This window comes from Melopsittacus undulatus, chromosome Z (genome assembly GCF_012275295.1).
Source record: "Melopsittacus undulatus isolate bMelUnd1 chromosome Z, bMelUnd1.mat.Z, whole genome shotgun sequence".
NCBI lineage: Eukaryota > Metazoa > Chordata > Aves > Psittaciformes > Psittaculidae > Melopsittacus > Melopsittacus undulatus.
Window position 1 is genome coordinate 16514180 of NC_047557.1, and position 19566 is coordinate 16533745.

Consider the following 19566-nt stretch of genomic DNA (forward strand, 5'->3'; position numbering starts at 1 on the left):
CCTTGTTATATTAACTATGTGAGAGGTTTTATTGCCTCTTGAAAATTATTCAAATGCATAAGTGAACTGGAGAAGCAAATTATCACAGAATTATACAAATTGTTATATATGCAAGAAACTTCAATTCCTATGTAAAATAAAATATCAAAATAACATCCTCGTTTTCAATGCATGGAAATATATGTCTCCTATAATGAAATTTGGCATTCAACTGAACGTTGACTTATCTGAAATTACATTGATGAAGGAATTTAAAAAATGCAACCTGAAGTTTCATCTGACCAAAAATTCTCAGACAGTTAATTTGTAAGAAATATACCTATATTCCATTTGTTGAGATTTCATTCTGCAGCAGGGCAACTGCAGGTGCAATGAATGAGTACTGAAAGATTATAAAGGGAACACTTTCCCCTTACAAAAGGAAGTAAAATCACTTTTTAAAAGGAATCTTTCATCAAAATATGTGTTATTTAAGATTAAAGGGGTAAAATTTGCAATATTCTGTGCAAAGACCACTAATAAAAATACATAACTTCCATTTGATACTATTTTGAATGAAAATGTTGTGTATTTTAAAGCAACCACTTTGCCAAAACATCTTATAAACAGTTTCAATTAAATTGCATATATTTTATTGCATAATGCAATTACTTGTTGTGGCCTCCCCCCAAAAATAAAGAATGTGTAATTTTACAGGGCACATTTTCCCCTTTTCATGATATGTTTCTCTCTCATTGGAAATAATAAATTAATTTGCTTATTCCACTCATTCAAGAAATTAGATAATGGACTGTTTACAAGCTTTTAAAATTATGTCTCTATCCAGTATTGAGTCATTCCAACACACTAGCTGAGCTGCATGGTTGTATGTCTAAATATCACATGATGCTGCTTCTGTTTGCTGAATGATTAATCTAATCTGTATAAATAAAAATAATGTCTGAAAAAAAAATCCCTCATGCTTGATTCTCCCAGCAAGAATTTGAATAAAGAGACAATCACAGACAGCAGGCTACACTTTTCGCAGGAACTTCCAGTCTAACTTCATAAGTGGATTCTATGTTAAAATAATAATAAAAGACATTAAGTTACAGATTAATGGGAAACGAATGAGAAGAATTGTATAGCTTATATTTATTAATGGCTATTTAAGAGACTCAATTTTTTCTTGTCACATTTATTCCAACAACCTGGTATTTTTCTCTTTAACTCCTTAATGTGCCACCAGCTGTGTTACTCCTGACACACAGTGGTGCAAATGAGGTAAAACCAGTATTCCTGCTCACAAAAGATGGGGAGCTCGTATTTTTGGTCCAGCCATTGTTTGACTGTGGGAATCTGGGCCAGGCATGCAGATGCTGCAGGATATTGTTACATGCATCTTTCCCATCTCGATTGTAAATAGTGCTATTTAATGAACCTGTCAGCTGGGTGATAAGAGGTCTCCAAAATTATTATCCCTTTTCTGCAGTTGTTGTTAGTCATACAGCCCAACTGTGTGCCTCGATTCACAGCTACAGAACCATATAATAACAAACTGGTGGCTCTGTATAAGTGTGCTGATGCCTCCAGCCTGGAGCTTCAGCTACCAGCAGGTGGAATAGAGTGGAGATCACTGATCAGGTCTCTTCTACAGTAAGGTAATCCTACCTCACTAATAAGTATTCCTTATTACCCTAAGGCCCTTATGCAAGCATAGCCTACCTCTAAGCTTTTACCTAAAGCCCTTGATTGAGGACCTGAATGGTTTTCACATTGCTGGATGACAGAAAGGAGAGAAAGGTCTAAACCACCTTCCCAAGCTATAAAGAATTCTGCATAAATATTCTTAAAGCATTTAAGCTCAACATCTATCAGTCTCACCCATCATTTAAAAACATTATCTTTGATAGCTGCTACTACGTATATGGTATTTGCAGTGCTCATTCTCTTCCATATGGCAACAGTTTTTTTTACCTTATAGGACTTGGACTCATTGATTCTGTCTTAATATTAAAAACAATCTCTTTAGGCTCCTGCTTCATATTCAACAGAGGGCTACAGCTAGTTTCTGTGCACTTGGCCAAAGGGGACTCTCATCCTTCACTGAAAATTCAACCAGGAATCAAGAAATTTTACTGTGCTCCTGCAATGATTATTGCACATCTGGAATTTATTCTCTTCCTGCTTTTAAAAATCCTTTCCATCCTAGGTTTTACTGGGATTATCAGGAAAAGAAAGAAAGGTTTTGCATGTTTAAATACCTCCATGTTTCAAATGGGGATATGAGTCAAATCCTCATGTCTCTCTCATATATGCATTTCCCCAACCACATTAGAAAAGGGACTACTTTTATTTCATGAATACCTCTTATTTATGCATAATACACATTTCATGAGCCAGGAGAGCTTCTGATCTGACTGTCAAGGATGAATATTTGGTCAAACTTGAATTTAGCACTAACATTTACTCATAGCACAGTTGCCTGGTATGATAACCATATATACCAAAAATGAGTAAGCACAGATGGTTCTCAAATGATCAAAGATGTGGTTATGTTCAGAAGACACCAAACAGTAAACATGCTCATCAACCATTTGGTTATCTTATTTTGTTAGCAGCAAGTAATAAGTTCATCTGTCCATCCCACAGTCACTGATTGGGTGAATTCACTATGAATCCAGAGATATTTCTACAATCTGCTTTCTTCACTGCTACTCTGCTTAGCATACAGATCTTTTCACAAAAAGAAAAAAATAGTTTATAATCAACCACAAATCAAAATAAAAAGTAAGCTTCCTGCTGAATGGTATGATAGGTTGGTTTTTATAGTTCTTTACCATGAAATGGAACTGAATTGACTTGTTTAGCCTAAAAGCTATCATCTGTTTATTATGTATTTTTTGTTAATTACCCCCAAAGAGTACTGTTGCTTGCAAGAATGTTTTAAGCTGTCATTTTACTTACATGCTGTAATTAAACATTTCCTTTCAATTGCCACAAAATACAAAACCTCCTATTGTTCCTTTCAATTAATGTAATTGAGAAATTAATTAAGTTTTAGGCAACTTTCTGAATAGGACTTGTTTCTTAGTGTGTTCTTTATCTTGCACAAGTTTGCATTTTACTGTTATAAGAAGGGGAGGGGAGGAGCATGAAACCCAGGCTCAGTTCTTCTCTTCATAGAAGCAATGACTGATCTCTTATTTAATGAAAAAAATATTGCAGCTCCAAGGCATGAAAAGCAAGACATCTCTTCTCCATGCTACTATAGGTGAAACTGTATTGACTCTAAGGCAGGATAATTTTCTGTCATAATGAGAAAAATGTACAGAGGACAGTTTCTTTTAAAATATTTGATATGCTGTAACGGCCTCCTTAAAGTTGCCAATTTCAAAGTGAAATTTAATTTTCACTATTGAGTCATCATGCACATTTTCCTTACCTTTCTAATGGTTTGGATTCCATTTCTTTCTTTTCAATTTTTCTGTGCCAGTAAAAATGAATATACACTAAAAGCATTGCTTGGAGAGGAAGACAGGAGTTATTCCCCACATGGGAGAAGCAGAGAGTGAGGGAGATCAGCTCAGCTTTGCTTCATCACCCCTTCATTCAGTTCTGGGCATGAGTATCTGTCTGTAGAGCTCAAGGACCTGCTATGGGGGCATCTGTCCCTAGGCACTGAATGCATGCTGCAGCTGCCTTTGATGCCTGTTCTGACCACAAGAGTGACAGTGTTGATTGTCTATTTTCAATTGAATAAAAGTGTTTTAGAGACTTATGTTGGGCCTGTCCACTGGGTCAGCAGTGTTTTCCTGCAGCATGGGCTTCATCTCACCCCATTGATTCTGCAATATGGAAGCACTGCATAATGCTGAATTCAGCATGGGCTACAATGCCTTTAGCTAATGGACATGTTTAGGTGTTAGCATCTTGCCCACAGGAAATTCAGTTATTTCAAGAAGCAATTTGAAATAGTGATTTAGAAAGAACTGTAGAAAAAAGTATATAAAGGTCAGAATTATGTTATATTATGTTCTATCTATTGTTTAACAGTTGAAATGAAGAAAGAAAAAGTTTTATTAGCAACATAAATGTTACATCTGCTCAGTCTTGTGCCAACAGCTATGCTACTAGCAGCACCAACATGATACAGCTGCTGATCCTGGAAATTCTGGCTCCGATGAAATCTAATTATGCCTTGCCAGTTCTTTTTATATTAATTAGTGGAAAATGTCAGTTCATCTGAACTTGCTTTTTAAAAGGATCCAGTTCAAAGACTTGCACAGCAATAATTTTTTCACGTGTGGGAAGTTTGTCCAAAGCTGAAGAAAGGGACAAATTGATACTTTAGTAAACTAAGATGGTCAAATTGCTCAGTTATAGGATGTACTGCTTTTCTTGACTTCTGATCAGAGAACAGAAACTGGCTTTCCCTTGTATCATAGCTGTGTACTAATGACATGGAAGTAGTTCTTCCAGGCTGGGCATCTCACAGTGTCTTTTGTGCTTTGTCTAAGAAGCACACATAGAATCATAAAATAGTTTGGATTGGAAGGGACCTCCAAAGGTCATCTAGTGCAAGCCCCAAGGGGGTTACAAGTTATTTTACATGCATGTTCTTTTAAATAACTATGTGCACCCTGTGAAACACAATATCTGAAAAGATTTTTCTGAGTTGCAGCCATGTTTTTTTTTTTCCCTCAAAAATGTTCTGTAATTTGGTTATACTGAAAATCTTTTCACAACTTGCTTTATTCTAGGAAATCTCAGCACCTTCTACAAGAAGAGGCTCCCAGAAGACAGGAATACATCTATCCATTTAGTAGACTGCCCCCTGATGTTTGCCAAAACAGCATAAGATGATTCAGAAATAATCCGAGAGTGAAGACTTACAGACCTTTTTCTAACTCTAAGGCACCATGGACTTCCAAATAAAATCACAAACCCAAGAATTATAAGTACCACAAACAATCCACAAATACTGTCTCAGGCAACAAGTTACAGCTATGCCTCTGTATTTAATGAATAATGACCTTTCTGCTTCATATTGTTATGATGACTATATAAATGCTTTTGGCAAAGTCAATAATGAGTCCCAAAGGTTTGACACTGCACCAAGTTTTTAGCAACTCTTGCACCTGATCATCTGTAACACACTTCAAAAATTGTTTATTATTTGAAATACTGTGCTGTGGCAAAGCTAATTAGGATATATATCTGTGCAAGCTGATGAGACTTTTATAAAAACTTGCAAAATTATAGGCTGGTGACAGTGACAAAACTTCATTATCTTCCCCTTTTTTTTCTTCTTGTGAGTAGATGAAAGTACAGTATAAGCTAAACCATCCCTCCATTCCTCATTCTCTAAAAAAAGCAATTCCTTGGGGTAGCATGTATAGCATAGCACAACTGCACAGAAAGGAGGAGATTTATCTCCCAGATGGCTCAGCTTCTCCAGGAATCTGAACATGGCACAACCTATTGCTAAAATTATGCTATATAAATGAAAATGGCCTATTGTTAAGTACAGAGAAGGACTTGAGATCAGTCACAGAACACCGCTGTGTTACAGTATTTTCAGGCTTTCAAAAAATCACTAGCAGAAAAGCAAGAGGTTCAGTTTTAAAACAAATGTGAGCACCATAAAAAGCAGAACTTAGAAATCAGTATTTAATGCTAAACTTTGCAGTCCAGATCAGATCCAAGAATTTAATGTTAAAACTCCAGTATTGTAAGATAAACTGGGTGTCTAAAATTCAAGTTCTGCAATTTGTATTTTGAACATTTGTTAAGTTTAAGCAAAAAAAGCCAGAACAGAAACTAGATTCTCAAAGATTTTTTTATTAATGTTAGGTATAATATGTAAGCAATAGAAAATCTTCATCTGTTTTATTCTATTGCATTTATATTTCAGTTAAAATATATAGCAAAACCTGGTACAGGCCTAGTTAAACAGTGATATGGTACTGAGTTTATCATCGCTCTTCCTTTCCTACACATTTGCATCATGACTAAAATTGCTGTTTCTTAAGCCTTCAGTGGAAATATATTAAGCCCCTGATACTTACAGAAGAGATACTTACAGGTACCTAATAGTCTTCAAAAGTCTCCTAGGCACCAAAGCGGGTCTAATGAGTGTGCTGAGAACTTGGTATCTGCCTTGTTCCACCTCTAGTTTAACCACAAAGTGCTTGACACTTAGGAAAACATGGAAGAGCTGCCACCCATTCCTCTTCAGAATATGCAAAGGCATCACTGACTGAATAAGTGGCTACCAAGTCTTGATTTACTCTATGGTATAGCCTCTTCACCATACCCTAAAATAAGCACTTAGAGAAAGAAGCACAAAGAGGAGGGTCCCCTCCCCAGTTTTTGAAGACAGGACCTCAGACATCTCACTGCATGAGGTGGTTGAGTATAAAACTTGTGGAGGGAAACAATATAAAACAACCTTGTGGAGGGGAAAGGAAATGGAAGCATGCTTTAGCTACTGCTGCCCCAAAGTTGCTCCTGATAGCTTGCTGCCTCTTGCAAAGTGCATGTTAAGTGCCTTCCCACGGACTACATGGACAATTTAGATATTTAAACTGGACCTGTGAGAGGCAGACTTGAAAAGATAGTGCAAGACCTTATGCTATAAAATCTAAAGCCACCCTCCTGCCCCAAATCTGTTACTCATTTGTAAAAAATTATCTGGATGCTTAAGAAATAAAACTAAGTAATCTGTGCTTCAAATCCTGATGCTGCCTATGTAAAAATACACAATGTCTATTTGCAAGTTACTTTTAAATTATCTTTATATGCAATTATTAATTTTTCTCTGTAGAAAAGAACATTTAGGTCCTTTTCTTCCTTTTAATTAGAACGATGTAACTGAAGATGTGCTAAAAGACAATAAATTAAGAGGCATGATAAAAATAGAGTATAGGGTTAGAAGGAGATGTCCTTTGGGACATCTGAAGTTGAAGGCAAGCCCAGAATTCTTTCACAGCTTTAATAATGATTTAAAATATATTCCTATGACTGGGAGAGCATCCACTATATGCCCATATTCGTATTTTTTTCAATTTTTTATTATATGTATATGGTTGAATTAAATGTATTTTATACCTCTTTAGTACTTGAAATTGGTTGGTAAAATTACTTTAATTGTTGTTCCTGGTTTTGAAACCTTATGCAGTTCAAGTTGCTTACCAATAAACAAAAAATAAAATACACAAAATTATAGTATAATGAAAATTGATCTAATACTGTCATTTTTAGAAAACAATTGATAATTTTTTATCCTGTGAGTCAATCTGTATGCCATTACAAATCTCGCCTGTATTAGCTGTTTGTGACTTTATTCCTATATATTGCATGCCCACAACGGTGTTAACAAGTTCCACATAAACATTTCTAGTTTTCTCAAATAAATGTTGACTTTGCAAATGCAAATGTCTTTGAGATGTGGTGACTTCCTAGATACTGGAAAACATCAAAGGTGTCATTATTAAAAATGTGACTTTTATTTTCTACTGCATTCACCTCTGACTTACACTAAAGGCAGGAGCCAGAGTGACAAGATGCCATTGATATATTTATTTATTCAGACCTTTTATATGGTAAAATGGTCTGGCAGACTTTCTTACTGAAAAGGGAATATGTATTGAGTATACCTGTCCTGGACATGTCTTTCTCCCTTGTCAGGTATTGGCCCTTCACTCACTGATCCCAAGATCTGTGTCTGTATTCAGTCTGAGAGGTATTTTTTCTCGGAGAACAGTTTCACTCATTTCAGTAGAAAAACAACTGAACTTCCTCAAAAGTGACTAGAATGTACCAATGTGTACTTTTCTGTAGCATTTCTTGGCACGTGGTTTTACTGTCCATCTTCTTTATTTGACTGTTAATAATTGTTAATTTCCTCTGATAAATTGTCTTTCACCTATAACAATAAATGTGGGTCAATATTAGTTTTCTTACAAATCTTTGATTTTCTTCAATGGGCAATGCTTAGGCATAGGTCAAATTCTTAACTGGTGCTCTCAGATGGTGACTATTCCACTTCATGAAAGCTCTTTCATCCTCCTGTGTTTATTTTTCTATTTTGAATTATGCCTGTTCTACTTTTGCATAATCTGATCTTTGGGAGGTTTTGAATGAGATGTAGTGATATCAGCAGATGTATTACTACTAGCTGCTTTCAGTGTGAGGAGGACCAGAATTCTCCTTCCATTACTTGCATTCCACAGATATCTTGATGACATATTAATTTAGCTACAGCAGAAAATAATAGTCACGACACTCCACACCTAGCAATTCATGTTAATTACATTATATTCTGTCATTCTTATAAAGAAAACAATGGAGCCAGAAAACACACAATCTTTTATATGTAAGATGTTACTTTATATATAAGAAGTTTAGAATATTAAATTAAATTAAATTAACTAAATAGAAATTTAAGCAAAAAAACGCAAATATCAGAAAAAGTCATAGGACTGATTCTTCCAATTTTTTAATTCCCAGAGAAATAAAATAAAATAAATAAATAAGTAATAATAATAATAATAATAAAAAAGCAATGCACTAGGAAAAAAATAGATATTGCAGTGAATATATTAAAACTCTGAAACCTGTGCCTGGAGGTTTGATTTAGCTTTTCCTCAAGTCTCAGTTATGTTAAATATAAGCTATTTTATCTGCAAATAATTTTAAAATTATGATGATACAAAAGGTAGCACAATGGGATCTCTGAAATACCCATTTATCTAATTTACAGAGTAAAGACAAATATAAAAAATATTAGCAGTATATCATAATGGCTTATAATTCTTAGGCTTTAATCAACGATCTATTTCAAAATACATGATAAAATTATGATAAAGCAATGGGCAAGAATATACAAACATGTCAGTAACTTGTTATAGCTGATAGTATACATGCAGCTTCAGAAATCAGTAGGAAAAAACTGTAAATAAGACATCGTTTAGCTTTAGTCCATAATAACTGGGGTACAAACAGCTGCCAGAAAGAGAGATAGAGCTTTCTAAAGCATAGAAACATGCACTTTCTGTCTCATTTCTTCCACTCCTGATTGTCAATGCCATGCTATGCTTTTGCCTCTGATGTCAGGAAACAAATAAGAAGTAAAAATAAAAGGAAGAATGAAAACATTGAAACAGTAGAAACTGAAAAATGTCTATGATAATGTTTAATAAAATGTGGCCGTAAAAAAAAAAAAAAAAAAAAAAAACAGAAGAACAAATAAAAGCTTTATTTGCTGCTATGTGAAAATGAGAACTGCAGTACCACTTGACTGCTGCTGGGTTTTAATTTACACCAAATACACAAATGAAACTGCCTTTGCTCAGTACAGCTTAAAATAGATGAGTATCTTTACATATGTACTAGATTTCCAATGTTTGAAACATTGTATCATTCTGCAGCCGGCAAGGTCTGAGGATAACAAGAGGAGGTTTCAGGTGAATGGTGACATTTCTGCTGGTTTCATATATCTATGTATGTGTATGTATAAGTTGACACTAATCTCTAATAAAACTTTAGTTACACTAGGTTTAGGGTTTCCTTCTCTATATCTTCATTCATGTCCATGATTAAGATGTTCTGCCCTACAACTCCTTACAAGCCTCCCATTTTGGTAAAATTACTTCTCTTTCAACTGGCAGAATAGACCCAACAAGGTAGTTAGTTTGGGTTGAATGACCTAGCCCTGTGACTTTAAGCTGAGATGCACTAGGGGGTTTCACATGTTCACTGACAGAGCTCACATTTTTACAGGTTTTAATGCTCACTCCTGAACCTCTCATTCTATGTTTCAGTGTAACATTGTGTGGGCTTTCTTGCTTGCAGATTTCTGTTTTAAACAGCTGTGGTTAATATATCAGCCACTGGGTAATTTTTACGTTACTGGATCTACAGCTCATCCCTTAATCTCTTACCTCTCCCTATCTCTGATATATTGACCCCATGGTCTTGCTGTGACTCAAGCTTAACAAAACAGAATGTAAATTCTTTTTCTCATATCCTACCTCTCTGCCTGCTTGGAAAGAAAACACCCCGATCCTTCCTGCTCACAACTTTTCTTGACCTTTCTCTTTTTCCTGCCCAGCAAACTCAGGTCATTTCATCTTCAGCCAGTGCCAGGGCCACCCTCTCCTCTACTTATGCCCTGCCAGGTTTCTCCTCGGGCTTATGTTACATCACACTGGGATTTCTGCCCAGTTTGCCTTTCTGGACTTTCTTAGGGACACATGCCAAATACTATTGCTCAGGCTGTGTTTCTTATTTGCTAATGGGAACTCTGATTTCACTACTTTGCTCAGCTAGCATCTCTCCTGGCATGGCTTCTTCAGGTCCCTGTTTACTATGATAACTGATTTTGGCTTCTTTTAAGCACCACAGTAACTCTGCAGGTCCTTATTTTTCCTTGCTGAGGTTCATTCTGATCATTTCTTCCTTATGCCAACATAACTAGGTTCACTGACACTTGCCTCTGACTTCTGTTACCCAACTGACAGCATTAATTAGTACTCATTGCAGAAAGTTCCCACCCTGTACCCATTTATGTACTTTTTATTCCAATCATACCTACAAGGAATCAAATCTCCTTTTTGTTCCTGCTGCATAAAGAACTCTATTTTTCCACCAAATGCTCGCTACTTTTCTACCCTTTGACCACAGTTCCTTTCATCCTTGGAGAGGATCAAACAGGTCATGGATTAATATGTAGACTATGCCACTATAAAGCAAACACAGCCCTCTTCTGACCACTTCACTGAGGTAGTTCCAAACAAAACTAATTGATCTGGTCTGGTCTTCAGTTCAAGGGTCTTTGGTCATGTTCAAGATTATCCCTGAACTGCAATCCAAAGGAAAGACAGAAAGTCGCATAGACATGCCCAAGCTACCCCACTCAAGGACCTTGTTCAAGATACCCAGATCAATACCTGCAGAGTGTAGCACAGCAATACAAAGCACAGTCTGAATCAGGGATGGAGTTTTCACAGGAGAGTTTAAAGCATGTTGCACATCCAAAGTCTCATTCAATGCATGTGACACACCAAACCATCTGTTCCTTAACGAAAGTGGGTTCATGAGAGAATATGATGAGCTAATGGAGTGCTTTGAATTCCTGTGTTCACTGACATCTGCCGGAGGATTCAAATGCTCCTCATGTAAGCTTATACAGCTTTTTCCACAGTTAAAACATCCCATTAACCAAACATCCCATTAACCTATTTCAGAAATTCAGGAGTTACATTAAAATTAGTTACCTTTTCCTGATATTGTCGCCGTGAGGAATCCAGAGACTGAATGAGGGCAGTGGCGTGGCCAACAAACATGGCATAACAAGTTGCCCCCACAATCATACTCAACATGGTTATCCAGAGGTCGGACATGCTGACAGGGGCACGGGCTCCATAACCAATGCACAGCATGTGGCTCATTGCTTTGAAGAGTGCATATGAGTACTGCTTTCCCCAGGAATCGTTCTGCAAGAAAAGAAACAAGTGACTGAGCCAGCAAGCAGCTGAAGGGAAGAATACATTTGTACCTGTATAGTTGTTTCACAGATTACTGGCTCTGAAAGACCTGTCTGGTGATATATACCCTGTGCATGAGAAGAGATATTCCTTCTAAATTGTTAGATAAAGCGACAGAGATTTTGCCAGATAATCCTAGCAAAGTGTGATGAAATAAAATTGACTATTCTTAATACATGATTGTATTGTATGATTCTTAAATGTGGATGTTAACCTAATTACAAGGAGCCTAAAGGTCAATTCTATTTTACATTCGATGGCAGATGGATTAGAAAAAGATGAGCATGCAGACTTACAAAGTGCAAGGTTTTGTTTTTTTTTTTTTTTTTTTAATATGCACGAACACACTCCTATGGCCCCATTTATTTCTTTTCAGAGTTGTCTGTTTTAACAAACAAGCACATTTCATATTATCAGCTGTTTCTTTTACTTTCCAAGGACAGAAGAAAAAAAAAAGTTATTTGCTGTATGTCTACTTATCCTCGTTTTTTTTTGTAATATTGTATTTATATCTGAAGTTTCACAGACTGTGAAACACAGCTCAAAAGAAAAGGTGAATAGCTGGGTCCTGTATTTCTGATGCTAGCTACCCTTTCTCATTCTCTCTGGGAGATTAGAAGGACTGACAGCTCTCTCACAAGCTTTTTGAATTGCAAAGGTGGTGTCAGCATCCTCCCTTTAGCTCTACAGAGACAGTCAAAGAGGCTCTTCCCAGAGAAAAGCAGACAAAAAGCCCTGGGAATCCTTGTCAGATTTTTTCTATTGTACTTGCCAAAGAAATGAAACAAGAAGAGGAAAACAAATTGTGCTTGGAGGCATACAGCATACACGGGAAAACTTGGTATTTGCCACAAAGAACTGAGAATAATTTCAGAAATTAAGAAGTAAAGAAGGAAGAACTGAGATCATGTTAGTAAGATTAGGCTGTTATCCAGTATAGTGTCTATCACACAGGACCAAAACCAACAATTCTGTTAACATAAACAAATTTCCAGATCAGAAGCACCGGCATTTATATACAAAAATTTACTCATCAGTATTTGTGTCTCTCTTCCACCAACAAAAGCTTTTCTCAAATGCTCTTTTTTTTCTCAAAAAGCTTCAGGTTTGATCTCTTGCTATTTAAATGCCAAAGTTACTAACCACTCTTGTGCTTTTCATCTATTAAAATGTTTTTTTCTAGATTCGCTATTAGCTAAAATAACTGGTAACAGGAAACAAGCCAACAATTCCTGGATTGCAGATGACAAAATTACTATTTTTCACTAATATAATAATTTAAAACATACTGGTTCTCTGTATTTAAGCTTGTTTCACTTTCTAAGTGAAAATTTCATTTGTGAACTCTTTCTGTCTTCGCAAGGGAAAATTTTGTGTTGTGAAAAGGTAATTATCTTAGGCTACTGGGAATCAGGTGGGTTTCATTAAGTAAGGAGGACATCAGTTTCTTTTTGTTCTGGGGCTTTAAAAAGTACTCAAAAAATGAAAGAACTGAAGAAGTTTGCCTGAAAAATCTCCAATTCAGGATTCAAATACCCAGCTGGAACACAGAAACTCCTTGCCATCTGGGTCAGTGCAGCTATGTTAATGCAAGTTCCCTGTCTCCCAGGAAAGCAACTTAGAGCAACCAAGGCACAGTCTATTTTGAAGGGCTTTCCTTCCAGCTGGCATGAATCTCCTCTGGGTGGAAATAATAAGGGAATTGTTAAAAGATCCATATCAAATTTCATAAAGTTGCAGCTTTATATAGATGATTATTAGAGAAAACAATAAACTGCTTGATGGGAAAAATATGTTTTTTAAGGCTACAAGTAGAATTATTAAAGCTACAATATTCAAGATGCTGTAAGATCAAAATCTCAGTTCTTGCAGGGCTCCACACAGTGGACCTTGCTCCTAAACCATATTTTTAGCATAACCATTACGAATTCTGCATAAAAATAAAAAGTGTTCTTGTCCATGAATTAATTCTATCATATATCGCTGGTGTGATAAATCTCAACTAAAAATCTTTCAGTAAAATTAATTTTTTACATCAAAGTCTTCAAGTTAATCCATACACTGGTTGATTTTATTTCTTGACTGAGACCCTTTCAAAGACTGAATTACTTCATTACATAAAATACCATTTTCTTTGAGAAAGGATAAGGAAGTAAGGAGAAGCAAAAAGAAACAACATATAAGGAGACCTTTCTACTAAGTACATGACAGGGTGAATGAAAAATAAATGCTACTTGAGAAGTAGTAATGGTGAGGAAATAAATGAGCTGTAATGACAGAAAAGAAATAACTAAACATGTACAACAAAATAAAGAAGTAAATGTTTAATCACGTATGTACATTCAAGTCAGAGCAGGATCCAACACCTCAAATAGTCATGATTGCATCTGAATCTAGACTGGAGATCAAGGGCACCTCAGATGGAGATTCTGCTCTACAAGTAGCATTAGCTGTTACAGTGTAGCTTGTTATAGACCTTGTTACAGGTTATGCATATTTCAGACATTTGTGAACGACTGGTTCTGAGCAACTGGTCCTCAGATGGGTACTAAGGGTTTAGCAAAAGACCTGATAAAAAAGCCTGAAAACATTTGAATTCAGCTTGGATTTGTTTGAGGATTTTGTTGCTAAAAATACCTGCTAGTGTTTTTCTGTTTCTTTTCCTTAATCACCAACCAGTTCTTGTACAATTAGTTGCAAACATTGGTCTCTTTAGTTTCTATGGGGATATTTTTCTTTTTTTTTTAATTCAAAATGATGCTGAAGAAATACCACTGTAGAGGGTAGGAATTTCAGTGTAGTTACTTGTATTGTTCTTGTATGACTTATTGCCTACATAAACCACTTGAAAAAAACATTGGTTCTAATATCAAATCCTATAAACCATATATGGTACTACCAGTGTTACTATATGAAATAATAGTAATTATCATTATTTATTTATTTTTCTGCTTTTGCTGTATAACCTAAGGGTTTAACAGGAGCATTTTCCACAACCCCTCTCAACTGTGCTGGTATTCACTGTAAAAAAGTGAGGAATGGCCATTCCTCTGCTACAAGCCTAGAGAGATTTTTTTTTTTAATAAGAAGCTTTTTTCCCTCGCATTTTAAGATTTTTATGTAACACATTCTCAGATAATATCCCTGAGATAATAAAGGTCTATTCTATGAAATAAAGGATCTTGTATTTACACATTAAGCTTTTAATATAATTTTATATTTTAATAATTATATATACATGCTAAGTGTTTGCCTAAATTGTCTTTTTTTTTATTATTTTGATATATAGATTTAAAAACCTCTATGACCGAAAAATACCTCCTACCAATCAGAAAACAGGCATTTCTCAGTTGACACCGGCTTGATCACTATTTCCATATTAGCAGCAGTAATTTTTAAAAGTTTTAAATGAAGTGACACTAATTCAGGAAAACTATTAAGACTGTAATTGTGGGAAATACCAAGGATGTTTTTCCAAGGACTGATTACATAATCTATCTTGATGACATTAGGAAATCCTCACACTTGTGAAAGCAATAATCACGGATCATTTACAATTAGTTCTCTAAATACATACATTAACTTAGCAGTTATCCTGAAGAATACATTCATCACAGGGCACTTCTGATTTTTAAAACTCTGTTTCCAAGCCTCTTCCTTCATCACAGGATGCTACCCTTTGTCTCAGAATATCACACAAACCTGCTACAAATTTCTTTTTGTAATATTAACTTCTCAGCTCATAAGAAATAAATCACAGAAAGGTCACCCGGCATCCTCCAAGGGACAGCAATAAAAGGCAAATTATTTTTCTCAGTGGATGAAGAAAGGGTTTCTGTTTTACTGGAACCTATGAAAGTTTCAACCAGAAGATTTTGTTGTCATCAGACCAATCAATTCCACTTCCATATTGTAGTCATTCCCTCAGGCACAGCTTATCTTCTCTCAGCCATACCCTTACAGTGAGATACAAACTGATTTAGAAATCATGTAACAAGCGGACTATTGCAACAGTAGTTGGTTTCCACATTTTTTACTCAGTTCCTTTTTCCTTTCACACTACAGTCACTGCATGTGTCACGGAAATGGTACTCTCAGTTTGCAAGGGCATGCTTTACAAACATGAAGCAAAGATTAACTTGGAATTAAAGGAAATAGGCTTTGGAACTCACCTTCCTGATTCACTATTTCAAAACCACAGTAGCAGTGGTGAAGTAGCCTGTCTCTACACTGAAGAGCTTGCCTTGTAATCAATTTCACATCCATTCATGCCCACTGTTACCTTTCAGTTCTTCTGAAAGTGAGTGATGTCTGAAGGAGGGAAGAGGGATACAAAACTTGACAGGTCATAGTTGGTTTGTCTATCCTGGTAAATTTAAAAGTATCAAAAAAGCATTACCAAGCTGTAGAATGTGGTTCATGTGGTTATAACTGTTAGAAACACGCCTCAGGTGGCACTGGCCACATAGTGCTATCCTAAGCAACAGCAGCTGGTCTACTTTGGAGCTGCTGTGGGAGAGGAACCATTCTTTCTAGGAAGCTGGTGAGGGGTGACCTCATCAGTGTTTACAAATATGTAAAGGGTGGGTGTCAGGATGATGGAGCTAGGTTTTTTTTCAGTGATATCCAGTGATAGGACAAGGGGCAATGGGTGTAAACTGGAGCATAGGAGGTTCCATGTGAACATCAGGAAGAACTTCTTTACTGTAAGTGTGAAAGAGCACTGGAACAGGTTGCCCAGGGGAGTTGCGGAGACTCCTACATGTAATTCTATGTGCTTGTCCTATGCCAAAACCCAAACAAGATTTATAATATGGATACAGTAGGTAGCTCCTTTCCCAGTCTACCCCAATGCCCATTAAAAGTGGACACTTCTAATTGGTGAGCATGGAGGCAGCTAGACAGTCCATAAGTAAGCCCTCTGGTTTTAGTACTGTCATGGAATGTTACTGCACAAAACAAGTGTAAATTTCAGGTTTCAGCTTCAAAGGTCGAAAAAAGAACAAGTCATCCTTGCTCATATGCAGCACATACAGTAATGCAGTAGTAGCCAACAACAAACATCTGCTCTAAAAAAATAGAGTATCTTCCTGTGGGAATACAATCAAACTGTGTTTCTTAGATAGACATAATGTGGTATTTGTAAATATTCATCTGCAAGCCATTATTTCCAACAGTTTCTTAATGATTTCTTAAATTTAGTAACTATTTAAATTATAGAATCATAGAATAGTTAGTGTTGGAAAGGACCTTAAGATCATCTAGTTCCAACCCCCTGCCATGGGCAGGGACACCTCACATTAAACCATGTCACCCAAGGCTTCATCCAACCTGGTCTTGAACACCGCCAGGATGGAGCATTCACAACCTCCCTGGGCAACCCATTCCAGTACCTCACCACCCTAGCAGGAAAGAATTTCTTTCTTGTATCCAATCTAAACCTCTGCTGTTTAAGTTTTAATTTGTTACCCCTTGTCCTATCAGTACAGTCCCTAATGAACAGTCCCTCTCCAGCATCCCTTCAGATACTGGAAGGCATGCTATGAGGTCTCCATTCAGCCTTCTCCAGGCTGAACAGCCCCAACTTTCTCAGCCTGTCTTCATATGGGAGGTGCTCCAGTCCCCTGATCATCCTTGTGGCCCTCCTCTGGACTTGTTCTAACAGTTCCATGTCCTTTTTATGTTGAGGACACCAGAACTGCACACAATACTCCAAGTGAGGTCTCACAAGAGCAGAGTAGAGGGGCAGGATCACTTCCTTTGACCTGCTGGTCATGTTTCTTTTGATGCAGCCCAGGATACGGTTGGCTTTCTGGGCTGCAAGCACACACTGAAGCTGGCTCATGTTCATTTTCTCACTGACCAACACCCCCAAGTCCTTTTACGCAGGGCTGCTCTGAGTTTCCTTTTTGCCCAACCTGTAGCTGTGCCTGAGATTGCTCCGACCCAGGTGTAGGACCTTGCACTTGGCATGGTTAAACTTCATAAGGTTGCATCAGCCCACCTCACAAGCGTGTCAAGGTCCCTCTGGATCTTGTATACGTATATATACCTATAAAGGTATATAGCTTACCTACTTGTCCATCAGTTGTCAATTACATAATTTGCTACCTCTGGTATCATGAAGTACCTTAGAAATTACACAGTAGTTGTTCCCAGACAGGAAAATATAGCAAAATGCACCTCAGCATTTCAACTTTTCAAAAAGTTATCTGAATACTGCAAAGGTTAACGAAGTTGGCCAATGAGAAAGGCTGCAGTTTTTACTGTTTCAAAACTCATGCAGTGGCGAATGTATTATCATGCAAACGCCCTACTTCTTTTCACAGATATTATTTGAAGAATATCATGCTGTCTTTTAAACTAGTAAAAAGAGGCAAGGTGGCATCAGACTTGGAAGACTAAAAATTTGACTCTTCTAAAATTTTTAAGAACCGCAAGGAAGTAGAGTACAATTTAGGAGGTAAGTACCTACGATTTAAGGAAAGAAACCTGAATCAGTAAGCTCGGTGGAATCAGCAGATGTCTTCAGAAACTTTCCAACATTTCTCTCTGCTGCTAAGTGCACAGATAACAGATGGTCTAAATGACTCAGCATATACTTTCAAGACCAATACTGGCAGTAAGCTTTTTTAAAGTGTTTGGCATTGCATTCCACAGGAAAATAGGTTTGACTGGAGGAGCAGTGACTAATATTATATATTTACTTTGTTCAGAGTTGCTACATGACTTTGCTGTTAGTGTAGCTTATTCATATTTTGGTCCTATGCCTTTGGAACTAGCCATCAAGCAAAAAACAACACAGTGAGAAAGATTTTTCTTTTTCTTTTGACTATTTTTCCTTCTGCAGAAAAAAAAAATATTTATCTGCTAATACATTCCTTCATTAAAAGCAAGCAAAAAGATATCTACCTGTGATCACCTTTTTGTGGTAAGGATGAATAATTTTCATTGTAGAATCAGTATGGCAATTCATAAAGAGCAACAGAAGTGCCGATATTTGACTTATGCACACAGCCCAGGCACCCACACAGATTTATTATCTTCACATGAATAGGCTCATTGCATACAAAAGGATGGGTCACATAAGAAGACATGCTCAGGATGTCATAGCGGAGGCTTCCTTGTACACTGCACTACTGTTCTTTGTTCTATGTATCTTAAGTTAATCAGAGATACAATCATGAATTCCTACAGCTGCATATATAAAGTTACAAAATAATAAATCAGGGCTTATGGGAAAAATACTTTTTCTATTCTTTTGCCAATGAATCAGGCTGGTCTGACTCATCTTTTTATCTGGTCACTTTGCTCTTTTAACTGAACCCTGAAGAAGGAAGAAAGTCTGTAATGCATTAATCCCATTTAAAATTACATTTCATTTCAAAGGACTATTTTAACAATAACTTTTAAGGAATTGCAGTTTCACAAGGCTGTTTACAAAGCTTTTATAAAGTTTAGAGTAAAATCTTAGAAGTACAGACTACGTCTATTTTTCCCATGCAAACATTTAACTCTGCTTTGTCCCACTATTACATGTGATTGTCTGTACTTGTAATTTTTCAGAAAGGGGTGGTTTTGCCAATTAGTACTCTCCAGAACAACTGAACACAGCCTGAGAGTTAGCACAGGTTCGTTCAGCTGAGGTCACCTTGTCCTGGCAACTAAGAAGTCCAGTTGTATGGAAGCAGGCTGCAGAGGCAACTGGCTTCCAGAAGAGAAAACAGACCTGGGGATTTTTAGTCTATCAGAATTAATACACTCCCTATGTCAACTGGTCAGTGACAAACTAAGGAGTGAATTCTGGTGAAAGAATTTTCCAAAATGTACCTGTTGCTTCATCTTGTGTCTGTATGCTAAGAATGTGATCAGAATGCGTTGAAGCAGTAAGGCATTTTTAAAGAGATTGTGTTTCACTTTTTTGAAAAACTCACAGGATGTGAACTGCTTCTGTAAGGGAGGCATTAGGAGGCTCTAAATACATCTATTAGTTAAGACTTTTTTTTATGCACCTATTTTCAAACGTATTAGGTAG

The 19566-nt window shown here is 36.6% G+C and overlaps 1 protein-coding gene across 1 annotated transcript in view; it reads right to left on the reverse strand.

The window, feature by feature from the left end:
- Nucleotides 1-19566, reverse strand: part of HCN1 (hyperpolarization activated cyclic nucleotide gated potassium channel 1) — a 195619-nt gene that overhangs the window by 51748 nt on the left and 124305 nt on the right. The window contains exon 4 of the mRNA XM_005151964.2: nt 11262-11480. Coding sequence (XP_005152021.2) covers nt 11262-11480 — 219 coding nt within the window. The remainder of the gene's footprint in view (nt 1-11261; nt 11481-19566) is intronic.